At 40.2% G+C, this 12,420-nt stretch overlaps 5 protein-coding genes across 5 annotated transcripts; 4 read left to right on the plus strand and 1 right to left on the minus strand.

The window, feature by feature from the left end:
* Nucleotides 1-502, plus strand: EIN_251950 (hypothetical protein; the record flags this gene model as incomplete). The annotated part of the gene is made up of 1 exon (XM_004261724.1): nt 1-502. A coding segment is annotated over one exon (502 nt), but the record flags the coding sequence as incomplete, so codon positions are not given.
* Nucleotides 503-791: 289 nt separating this feature from the next.
* EIN_251960 (60S ribosomal protein L17, putative) lies at nt 792-1,340 on the minus strand (the record flags this gene model as incomplete). Its single annotated transcript, XM_004261725.1, has 1 exon — nt 792-1,340. The coding sequence occupies one exon, from the start codon at nt 1,338-1,340 to the stop codon at nt 792-794; it is 549 nt and encodes a 182-aa protein (XP_004261773.1).
* A 269-nt stretch (nt 1,341-1,609) lies between these two features.
* On the plus strand, nt 1,610-4,303 carry EIN_251970 (eukaryotic translation initiation factor 5B, putative; the record flags this gene model as incomplete). The annotated part of the gene is made up of 1 exon (XM_004261726.1): nt 1,610-4,303. The coding sequence occupies one exon, from the start codon at nt 1,610-1,612 to the stop codon at nt 4,301-4,303; it is 2,694 nt and encodes an 897-aa protein (XP_004261774.1).
* A 329-nt stretch (nt 4,304-4,632) lies between these two features.
* On the plus strand, nt 4,633-6,030 carry EIN_251980 (hypothetical protein; the record flags this gene model as incomplete). Its single annotated transcript, XM_004261727.1, has 1 exon — nt 4,633-6,030. The coding sequence occupies one exon, from the start codon at nt 4,633-4,635 to the stop codon at nt 6,028-6,030; it is 1,398 nt and encodes a 465-aa protein (XP_004261775.1).
* A 577-nt stretch (nt 6,031-6,607) lies between these two features.
* EIN_251990 (hypothetical protein) lies at nt 6,608-12,262 on the plus strand (the record flags this gene model as incomplete). The annotated part of the gene is made up of 1 exon (XM_004261728.1): nt 6,608-12,262. One exon carries the CDS (start codon nt 6,608-6,610, stop codon nt 12,260-12,262), a length of 5,655 nt encoding a protein of 1,884 aa, XP_004261776.1.
* Nucleotides 12,263-12,420: the final 158 nt, after the last annotated feature.

Consider the following 12,420-nt stretch of genomic DNA (forward strand, 5'->3'; position numbering starts at 1 on the left):
CACAATTGTCCTAGTCTATTTCTTTTATAAAGAGAAAGAGTTCTGTCGAGTCGGGTATTATGTCAACAACGAGTTTGAAGGGATTGACCCAACGACGGATATAGTAACGAAGAAGATGATAGATGTTACTAAAGTGGTCAGAACACTCTCTGAAGCACATGTCACGATATTCCCATGCTTCTGGGACAAAGAAGAACAAATCGCAATTGTCGAGGAAAAGCCCGAAGAACTCGGAACTGTTGTGTCGTTCACCGCGGACGGGAATATAATGTCAAATAGTAAAATGGAAGAGGAAGAACCCGCTCCTCTAAGTGATGAAGTGCAAAAGGAAATTCATAGTGCTCTTGGCGTCGACGTGTTACTGAACACACAAAATCAGTGCAGAAAAATGGAGGAGTTCGACGAACTTGAATATTCGGACGACGAGGATGTCGACGTACAGACAACTGCAATGTGCGAAGAGAAAGAGATAAAGGAGAGAAAAGAGGAGCCAATGAAGTAATTTTTGATTGTGTTTTTTACTAGAGTTTTATAATTTTTTTATTATATGTTTATTATTTGGAGTGTAGTTATTTTCTAGTTAATAATTACTATATTTTTTATTAGTAAGAAGCAGTACTAAACATAGAGAATAAAATGGTATAGACAAAGATAAAAAGCTGTATTAGAATAAATAGTTAAAAAAGAAAAAAATAGTAAAAACCCCGATGAGTGATGAGATGATAGAAAATGATGAGATTGAATAAGATGGAAAGAAAGAATGTAAATTCCACAGAACAACTCGCAATTACTTAGAACATCTTGAGGAGTGGTTGGAAGAAGTGCTTTGGAGCAGCCTTCTTGTCAGTATCAGCAGTCTTTGGCTTAGTGACTCTCTTCTCCTTTTCAGTCAAGACGATCTCGATGTGGGATGGTGAGCTAGCGAAAGTGTTAATTGAGCCGTGAGCTCTGTACAATCTTCTTCTGGTTTGTCTTGCCTGGTGGACGCAAATATGGCTGATGACCAAGAGATTTGTGTTGAGACCTTTAGCCTTGGCGTTGTCAACGGCGCTCTTGATGAGTTTCAAGATGAAGTTGCACGATTTGACTGGCCATCTTCCGAACGCACAGTTCATTCCTTTTGTTTGGCCGCTTCTTCCGACACCTCCGTTGTGTTTTCTGAATGGAATACATTCCTTTCTCTTCAAGACGTTGTTCAAGTAGGCTTGAGCACGAACAACTTTCATTCCCTTAATAGCAGCAGCAGTGTTCAATGTGTTTTTGAAGTGGACCTTGAGATCATCACCACGGGCCATTGAGGTCTTGGTCGTGTTTTGTGGCTTGAATGTGTACTTAACCATGTTCTGTGGCGATACTCTTCAAAGTTCGCACTTAGGGTTCTCCACTTTTCGTCCAAAATGATTAACCAGACGTAACTATATTCAAACCTATAATTCTAGTTTACTTTTTTTCTGCTGTTCAAAGGAAGGAGGATTTGAAAGTGGTTCTCTATAGTTCTGATTTACTAGAGCAGTATAGTATATTAGTATAGCACAAGTATGGTATATTAATAGAACAAGAATGGTTTAGCATAGGGTTGAGAAGAAAAACGAACTGAGCAGTAAAAGCAATGCCGCAACAAAAGGGAAAAAAAAGTGTTAAGCCGACGAAGAAAGTGACAAAGAAGGTAGTCAAGCAAGAAGAGGAGGATATTGACGCGGAGGAAATGATGAGACAAATGGCACTTCAAAACGAACAAAAAGCCGCGGAAGAGCCGAAAAAGGAAGAGGAGAAACCAATTGCAAAACAGGAGGAGAAGCCTGTCGAGAAAGTCGAGGAAAGTAATCCTGCGAAGGAAACGGAGGCGAAAGAGGTGAAGAAAGTGACCAAAAAAAAAGTCTCGCCAGCGGAAATGGCGCGCCGGAAAGCGATGGAGAAGTTGAAAAAAGACAAAGAAGAGGAGGAACGACTTGCAAAAGAAGAGAAAGAGAAGGAGCTTGCGGAGGAAGCAGCACTGAAGAAGTTTCAAGAGGAAGAGGCCAAACGATTGAAACTCGAAGAAGAGCGAAAAGCGGAGGAGAAGCGACTTGCTAAAGAGCGTAAGCAAAAAAAAGAAGCGGATGACAAGCAAAAACGTATTATGATGTACATTAATGCGAATAGTAAAGTCGAAGGGCTTATTCGAGAGAATGACACGATAGTGAAGAAGGAGACATCCATCGCAAAAGAAATGAAAGAGTTTGACGAGAAGATGAAGGAAGGGAAGAAGCGGCAAAAGAAGGAAAAGGTGACGAAAGAGGTAGTTGAGAGTGTTGAAGAAGTTGCTCAACCTTTTGAAGAGACGAAAGAAGAGGAACAAATCACTGATGACATGAATTGGGAAGAGATGTTGGAAATGGAAGAAAACAAAGAAAAGGAAATCCAAGAGAGACAAGACCAACTGAAAAAACTCGAAGCAGAACGCGCGGAAGAAAAGAAGAGAAAAGAAGAAGAAGAAAAAAAGAAGAAAGAAGAAGAGGCACTTGCAAAAGCAAGACCAAAGTATCGATCACCTATTTGCTGTGTCTTGGGGCACGTCGATACCGGTAAAACAAAAATCCTTGATAAGATGAGACGAACGGACGTCCAAAAGGGTGAAGCGGGAGGAATTACTCAACAAATTGGGTCCACATTCTTCCCATTGGATGCAATTGAAAAAATGACGGAGAAGATGAAAGAAAAGACCAAATTAGACTTTAAAATACCGGGGCTGTTAATAATGGATACTCCGGGCCATGAGTCGTTCACTAACTTGAGAAGCAGAGGAACAAGTTTGTGTGATATAGCTGTTTTGGTTGTTGATTTGATGCATGGACTCGAGCCTCAGACCATCGAATCGATCAATTTGTTGAAACAAAAGAACACGCCATTTGTCGTTGCGTTGAATAAAATCGACCGATGCTACCAATGGAAGGCGACAGACAACGGTCCCTTCAGAGACTCATTTGAGAAACAAAGCTCTGACACAAAACAAGAGTTCCAAAACAGACTGAAAGCTACTATTTCAGACTTCGCTGCGCAAGGAATCAACTCGTGTTTGTACTATGAAAATAAAAACATTAAGGACTACGTCTCGTTGGTCCCAACTTCTGCTATCACCGGAGAGGGTATTCCCGACTTGGTCACGGTTTTAATCGCAATGACACAACGTTTGATGCTCGAGAAGTTGACTCCAAGCGACGAATTGCAGGCTACTATTATGGAAGTCAAGACCACGGAAGGACATGGAACTACTATTGATGTCATCTTAGTCAATGGGATGTTGCGTAGAGGAGATCGAATAGTTGTTTGTGGTATGCAAGGGCCTATAGTGACTTCCATTCGAGCGCTATTAGTCCCCGTCCCAATGAAGGATATTCGTGTGAAGACGCAGTACAATGTGCAAGAAGTTGTTTGTGCGGCTCAAGGGGTTAAGATATCAGCACAAGACCTGGACAACGCAATTGCCGGGTCATCCATTGCGGTGTGTAACGATGACGACTTCCTTGAGGAGACGAAAAAAGAGGTCCAAAGCGAGTTTGAAAAATTCCAGTTGAATGTCAACGAGAAAGAAGGTGTTTTTGTACAAGCGTCATCTCTTGGTTCATTGGAGGCGTTGTTGAGATTCTTGAAAGAGTCTAAGATACCAGTTGCTGGGATTGGACTGGGTCCTATCTTCAAAAAGGATGTGATGAAGACTTTGATCATGAAGGAAAAGAACCCGGACTACGCTATTATTATGGCGTTCGATGTTCCAGTCGACAAAGACGCGAGAGAGTACGCCAACGACGAAAAGATTTTAATCTTCACAGCGAACATTATTTATCATCTGTTCGACCAATTCACAGCACATATGCAAAAACTCGAAGAAGCTAAGAGAATTGCAGCGGAGAATGCGGGTATTGTTGTCTGGCCATGCGTTGCTGAAATCTTGCCACAATTTGTTTTCAACGACAGAAACCCGATTATCTGTGGTGTGAAAATACTCCGAGGAACTTTGAAGATGGGATGCCCAATCAGCCTTCCATCAAGAAATAATTTGGACATTGGACGTGTGATTGGAATTGAAAACAATAATAAACCCGTCGAGGTGGGAAAAGTTGGGGAAGAAGTTTGTATCAAGATCGAGCCATTCTCACAGTCTTCTATTTACACATACAAAAAACACTTCGACTCGAAGGATTTGTTATACTCCAAAATATCAAGAGAGTCACTGGATTTACTTAAAACAAGATACGGAAAAGACCTCACTCAAGACGACATTCAACTGCTTGTTGAGTTGAAGAAAACGTTCAATATTTTTTAATTCGGTGCGTTCAATGATTTTATATAGTTTTCAATACCTCAATTAATACGATGTTTTTTATATTTCAACTGAACAATTTAAAAGGCAATATTTCTAGTGTCAAGTTTAAATGCGTGTTAATCATTTCAATTACTTAATTTTGTTTTTAATCAAAAAAATGGATATATAAAAATTTTAGAAACATCACGACGAAAATTCGTGTAGTTTATTGTTTATAAAATATATTATAAGTGGTATATACTAAAACAATAAGAAGACAAAAGCGGAAATGTTTTTCTTGTTTGTTTTTATATGAGAGAAAATAAAATAAAAAACTCATATACTTTGGAATGGAAGAAAATGTACAGAGCATTGCACTCTCCCTTGTGACTAAAAACGAGTTTGTCACAGGGGAACTATTGGATAACGTTCTCAAACTATTTCGTGAAGAGATTGTGCGTGAAATCACTTCACAAATTCAAAAGTTTAAAGACGAATCACCTATGAATACGAAACCTATCACACAATTGGTTCAAAACCCATCTGAAAATAAAGAGGACAAACTTCCAAACACGGAAATTATGAGATCCAACAATTATAATCGAACACCTGTTGAGCAAACACAATTAATGGGATCACCAAATACTACTTATAACACAACAACTATCCAACAACAACCAACGCAATTGAAAAACAATCCAATTCCACAACAAACACAATTTGATAATTCAATGGTGACATCAAGAATATACCCAATAGTCGATCAAAACACGCCACAAATCCCTTTCCAACAAACATCTCCACAAATTCAACAACCCCAAATGCAAGCCATCAATCCTAATTTCCCACAATTTCCACAACAAAACCCAATCACTCGAAGCGGTCCAATGTCCTTTGGGCAACCAGTTATTGATATCAATACCCCACAACAATACCCACAAACTTCACAATACCCAACTTACCAACAATATAATCAACCAATAAATTACTCACAACCATTTCAACAATATCAACAAACATATCCTTTCAATTATACATCACAAAGAGAACATCCCCTCGGCTTAAGAACTAAAGTTTACCAACCAACTTTCCCACAAATGAATCCAACAAGTCGACCTTCTGTTCAACAAGTTCCGTCTGTAGTCAAAGAGTATTCACCGCAGCCACAAGTCTATACAAAACTCTCTTCTAACATTGGAGATGCTGATATAGAGCTGATTAAATCGTGTGAAGGCTATTTTAAAAATTGGATACAATTAACTACTTACAAAATTAACTTTGACACAAACAAAGGCGTCGAAGACGAAGTGACAATGACTCAAATGTTTTATGACACCGTCTACTTCAAATCAAAAACTATGATTGTCGTGTTTGCAGATGATTGTGCCTTTGGATATTACTCAGAGAGCGGGTCTACCTCAATGTTTTATAACAGCGACTTCTTCTTTGGGCTTCGAGGAAAGCTGAGAAACTCAAACAACAAGCCAACGCGCTTCTTCGGAGATCAGTTTGGTAAAATGGTGCGGTTCAACGTGTTCAAAGACAAAGAAAGTGCGAGCGGAAAGGATTTGTTTGGTTTGGCTAAAGAAAGAGAAAACGTGTTGATTGTTCGAGATCCATCAACCCAATCTTATCACAAAAATTTGGAACAAACGTTTAAAGACAAAGGAAAAAGAACTTCTTTGGTCACTTTCTTGCCAGAACGAAATGATTTTGTTGCGAGAAGGATTATAGTCCTGTCATTCTAGTGGTAAATCATCTGTTGTCTCATTTTTTTGTATTATATTTAATTGTTTAATTAATTGTAAAATATAATACATTTTTCAAAATATTTAATTTGTTATTATAATAAAAAATGGAAAATGTCATTTGTTCGTTATTCAATAAACTGAAAAATATCAAAAAAACGATCACTTATTACGATAATTTTTTTTAAGATTTAATATAAGAATTATTAACACAATTCGGGATTCATTTTATCAAAATTTTTAATTGGAATTTATGGTTAAAAAGTTATATTTTAATAAATACTTTTTACAACAAATATTCTCGTATTTTACTTCAAATAGTGAGTTTGATAAGAGGATAAGACAAATTAATTAAAAAATTAAAAAAATGATTTAACTGATGCACTTTTGAGAAGATTTGTAACCATTAGATATTATAAGTTAATAATACCAACTGTTATATTATAAGAATCTGTCATTCCATAAAATCACTCAAAAACTGACAAAGATTGCACAAACAAAATAAAAGGAATGAAAAACGCTTCATTCCCTTTAATGTCCTTCCATAAAAAAAAGAACAATGAACTCTATAAAAAAGATGAAACACATCAATGCGTCTTACATCAACCCAGGGGTCATCGACAATGAGACAAAATGGAAGTGGGGAGAATACAAACAATTTCATATGATCGGATATATCAACCAGAGTTCATTGATCATACTGAACGCCGACAACCTCCGTGTGTTCCAGGAACTTGTTTTCACGACACCACCACTCTCATTCGCGTTCTCAAGACTCGGTACGCTGGCGGTGTCCACCGAAACACAAATTACGATTTATCACTGCGAAGATACTCGAACGCTATTTCAACCACCACAGTACGTAGAATACTCTAAGAAGGTCACAAATGTCGACTCAATTGACTTTCTAAGTGTACCCAACGATGAGAACAATGAATTTTTCGTGTCAACTGGCGTATTTATTCAAGTTTTCGAAATAAAGAAGAGAGAGCCAACTCTGATCTTCTCAATGCCAATTGTGAGACAAACCCAGATATCCGCGTGCATCGATGGGGAACATTTCTCAACATGGAGCGATAATAACTTGGTGAAAGTTTGGAAATACCACGCCGTGGCAAGAAAGGTGTTGGTGCAATACATCAAAGCAAATGGCAAAATCGTTTCTGTGACGTGGAGAAAAAACTGGACGAAGGACGCGCCGGCAATGTTACTCATCACGGACAGCGTGATGACTACACTCTGGTATGACAACCCAAGTTCGACTCAAAGTGCAACGTTCTCGCTCTTCTGTTCGACTGGAATGTCCATACCAAAGAAAGATGGGTTAGTCTCGTGGATGTATTACCACCACAATTTGCATAATCCCTATTTCCCCTCGGCGAAAGCAAATGACACTGTGAAGGTTGTTGGCTTTCACAGTTCAACGGGGTGTCAGAGGTTATTACCAAAAATCGATATTCCAAGGAAATTCTCGCCAGACTATTTGGTGCAATTTGATGGAAAGAAAATTGTATTCCACGTCATTGAATTCACTCCAAACGGAACTCCTATACTCGACCAAAATGACCCAGTCAATGTATTGGCGAGTTATAACAACGTCTTCAACTTCAAAGACACAAATGCATTTATTCCAATGTGCACGGAGGCGCTGAGAGGAAACGCGCAACCGACACAAGTTTCTTTGTGCTGCAGATCAGAGGGTCGAAGTGCTTTGTTTTCTCTTAAAAAAGTCGACAACGATTTGCCGAAAGAGTTTGTCGAACCGCAGCCACTTATAGTCGCTGGGCACACTGCCGAACCTCACACAATTGTGGTCCACCAAACGCAACAATACTTCGTATCAATTTCAAAAAAAGAAGCCATCCTGTGGCTTATTGGAGGAGTTCAGCAGTACTTGGGAGCTTACTTGAAATTAGTTGGAGTGCTTGAGTTGATGAAAAACTACTGCTTCTGTGATACTTACGTTGTTGGGTGTGAAAAGAAGAAGGCGGTGGTGTATCGGCTTAACAAAGCAAATTGCCCCGAATTGATTGGCACAACCAACCTTCCGTATGAAGCAACTTGCGTGTGTTCTGTTGGTGACAAAATAGCTATCGGGACTGAACAGGGTGTTTTGTTATACTCGATTGACACTTCCATGCAACTCAAAGGGTCGATTAAAGTCAGGGGAGTAATTAGGATGTCGACAGACCAGGTCGACGCACTGTACATCGGAACGGAAGAAGCGAATTATGTTAGTAAAATCACAAGACTTGCTGTTCTCCCTCTGAGCCTCAAAGGCAAGATATACAGTCACCAAGAATTACGAGTGTGTGTCGTTGATAATAACAAAGTGTCGGTCTATCAAAAGGAAGCTTCCGATGTTTTTGAGCTAGAATGCAACTTGGGGGACGCTTCGGAAGACTTGGTGTTGATGAGCGGACAGCGCTCGGGTTATATTTCAATCGCGATTGGTCGTGGAAATGTTTTAGAGTGGTGGACTCCAACAACGTGTTCCAATATACGAGTGTATAACACTGGGTATGAAAAACTCGACAGCATCTTGTTTTCGGATAAAATTGGAGCTTTGGGAACAACAAAAGAAGGGACTTCAGTCATTGCGACTGGTAAAAAAATCTTTGTCTTTAGCAAATGGGAACAAAACATTCAAAGAGTGACGAAATGCATCGAGCCGCAGCAAAGTTACCAACTGTTCCACCCAAGGTGTTTGCTCCAAATGATATTTGCAGGGTGTATGAAGCAGACAAAAGTGGTGCTGGTTGTTTATCTTAAGACTTTGAAAGAAAACAAGAATTTCCCGTTGGTGTATAACGACGTTTACAAAATATACCACTCCATGCAACTGGACAGTAACCAAACGAATGAGTATATCGCCGAGCTTATTACTGTACTTCAACAGACCCAAGTGAAGACTTTGAGTACATCAGAACAAGGCTGTGTTGCTGGTATATGTGAAGCCATTATTCAGGCAAACCAGATGGAAGGGTTGGACGAGTGTGGTATCAATTTTTACGTCGCGTGGAAGCTTGACACATCAATTGGAAAGTTTTACGGCAAGTTAATAACGCCATTTGACGCGGTGTGGGCCTTCCACTCCGAGGCTATTCCTTTGCTATGCAGAGAACTTTCAGGGACAAAAATGAACCTGGAGGAAGCACTCAATGTGGGCGTTGAGTTCTGGTTGATGAACAAACCGGAGCTTTTAAAGAACTTTTTGTCCGACGTGGCAAAAGTGGAGTTCCTCAAAAAGAAAGATCCGGGAGATGTGGCGATCATTTACGTGCTTCTTGGAAGAGTCCCAGCACTTGCTGCTTTGTATAGAATGAACCAAGAGATGAAAATTGCCGATTTCTTGGTGAGAGATTTCTCTGTCGACCGAAACAGAATCGCTGCTGTCAAAAACGGATTTGTTTTGACGAGTCAACACAAGTACTCAATTGCCATCGCGTTTTTCTTCTTGGGAGAGGCTATCCAAGAGGCAGTTAATGTCGCGCTGGACAAGTTGAATAACGTCGGATTGGCTTTTCTCATTGTTCTGTTCAGTAAAAACGTTGAAAAGTATATGAGTGAACTTTTACTTGTCGAAATGAAGAAGCGCAAGGAGATATTTGGCGAGTTGTTCTGTTATTTGAACCTGAAGAGATACAGTGAAAGTAATGCGACTCTGATGAAACTGACTGAAGAACCAAACTTGTTATACTTCATGGAGTATTTAAAGAACAATACGCTGTTGCGACAACTCTACAAAGTGAACGAAATTGAACAATCCTCATTTGGGATGATGCGACGAAACGTTCACCTGTATTTAAGAAATCGGTGTGCGCCACTTGCATTCCAATTGATCGATGCACAAATCGAGAAGACGGTAACCCCAGAGAAAACACCTTCGCCTGCCCCACCGAAAAACGACGATGACTGGTTCGACGACCTGATGAGTGACACGCCAGCAATTGTCGAGAAGAAAAAAGAAACATCATTAGACCAATGTTTCCCCGTGTTGTCGTGTGAGTTTGACGTTAGTGTGATGAAAGACCTTGCAAAGATAACAGCCGAGCACTTGATGCATCGGTATATAATCGTCTCGAAAACCGGACATGCCTTTACAAAGAATTTTGTAGCACCACGCATTGTACCGTTTTTGGACCAATTTGGTGTTGAAAAGGAAACAACGATGAATATGTTCTACGACATTTGTACATTGACGGACTCGATTGATTTGTTGTGTAGAGCGTCGTGCGAGAGTGAAGCACAAGACATTCCAGTGGCCTATAAAATACAAGACACGCCATTTGTCTCTTCATTTGTCGACCAGGGCATTTCTGTGTTTTCAAACAGCTCAAGAAGGGGGACGGATGAAGACGTGAGAGTCTCTATGAGTAAACACATCAATGCAATCAAGGAAGGAAAACTGAATGTGATTAAGAAATCGCCTCCTGTGCCTCCAAAGCCAGCCTCAAAAACACAGAGCATGTCGAACTGCTCTTGTCTTGGAATGCAATTCATCAACAAGGCGGAGGAACCTCTTTACGCCTATTTGATCTCAAGGGTATTCCCTCCAGTGCACTCGCTTAATGCGTTGACACACTTATACGAAGAGGCACACAGAATATTCCTTACGCACGTTGAAAAGAAGCTGGTGATACCACGACAATTTTTGAGTATGATGATAGTGTTGATATTTGTGGTTTCGGGAAGGAGGAAGAACTATGACTTGATATTGAAACTTGTGACGACACCGAACAGAACAGTTGAGGGTGTGTGCCAAATACTGAAAGAGAAAATTGAAGAGGAGGAATATGTTGAAAAGGAGATGAGTGATTCGGAACAGTTTTTGACTGGTCTGTTGATTTTGTTCACCATCCCTCTGATTTCGGAATTGTTGCACGACATTGATTGTGAGAAAATCGATTCAACGCTGACAAAATGGACTGCAAGTTTAATTACTTACACCAGTTACTTAACACCACGAACTGTCCTTGAGATAGCCCCAACAGAGTTTTCGTTCCGAATATTTTCAAAGGAAATTATAAACTTCTTGGAGAAGGAATGCAAGGGCTTTGAGTCGATGTTGCGACTGTACACCTTGGTCAAAGAAACTCGAGCAGACGTTTTGCGCTCTGTTTTGTCAAAGATTTTTGACTCGGCAAGTATTCCAACTTCCATCAATGAAGTCGAACCACAGATCAACGTGCCGTCGTCTAAAAACACTCTAATGATCGACACCCCACCAGTCAACACCTTTTGCTGCTCGGCAGATAACAACTTTGTGATTTACTCGACAAAGGACTGTATAAAAAGACTCGCTAAAGTGGAGACGTCGAACGACCTGAGGTATTGTTATTACGCGATGCACCCAACGACTCACAAGCCGGCAAGGGTCGTCAACTTCTCTGTGAAGTGTATGGACTCAAATCCGAAATTTCCATATTTTGTTGTTGGTACAGAAGACGGGTTGATTCTCATTTTCAAATATTCACAGGACGAGGCCATTATCATCACTGCGATTCACAACAACATCTCTCCGAGTTTGAGCGGGAACGGGCCAAAAGGGTATGGCATTAAGAATGTCCGATGGAACAGTGTTGGTACTAAATTGATTGCTTGCGACATGGCTGGGTATGTTGCTGTTTATCGATTCACAGTGAACGACATCACCTTAGTCATGTCCGAGAAGATGTTTGACCAAGCTGTTGACGCCATTTTTATAGGTGAGACGATGTTCTTTGCAGCTGCCGGTAATCGTGAATTTCCTAAAAAGAGAGGTGAGTTAGTCATTGGTAATTTACTCCAAGCGACTCCGGTTGTCACGCGTTCTCTCTTCGAGCCGATCAACGCAATTTGTCTTGTCGAACGCTACTCCTCAGTATTGGTTTCTGATGAAATTGGTATCAAATTTGTCGATATCCAAACCGGTCGCATTTGCTCTGAAAAGCCGTTTGAAAAGGGTGTATCGGCAATTGCAGTCGACACATATTCCATCTGTCTCTTTGCTGGTTTGAGCGACGGTCGTATCATTATGTCGCACCTTCCCGATCTCGGCGAAGTGGATGAAATAGGCAGACATCAAACCAAGCCCCGTGGTGGCAACTTATTCAAGTCGATGGCACTCTCCAGGTATTACTCCGTCAACAAACTCGAGATCTTATGGTTTGACAAGAATGCTCAGCCAGAACTCTACTCTTGTTCTAACGATGGCAGTCTGATTCAGCGTTCTATCATTTACTTCCAGTGAATTAATCAACTTCTTTCGTTTGTTATATAACAAGAATATATCAATCTAAATCAAAATTAAACAATTATCAAATAGTTTAAAAAAGCCACTCAAGTCTAATCCATCTTCAAAGCAACAATTCCGTTTCAAGTCGAAAATAATCCTTAGCGTCTTTGTCG

This window comes from Entamoeba invadens (genome assembly GCF_000330505.1).
Source record: "Entamoeba invadens IP1 unplaced genomic scaffold scaff_1105074726103, whole genome shotgun sequence".
NCBI classification, from domain to species: Eukaryota; Evosea; order Mastigamoebida; family Endamoebidae; genus Entamoeba; species Entamoeba invadens.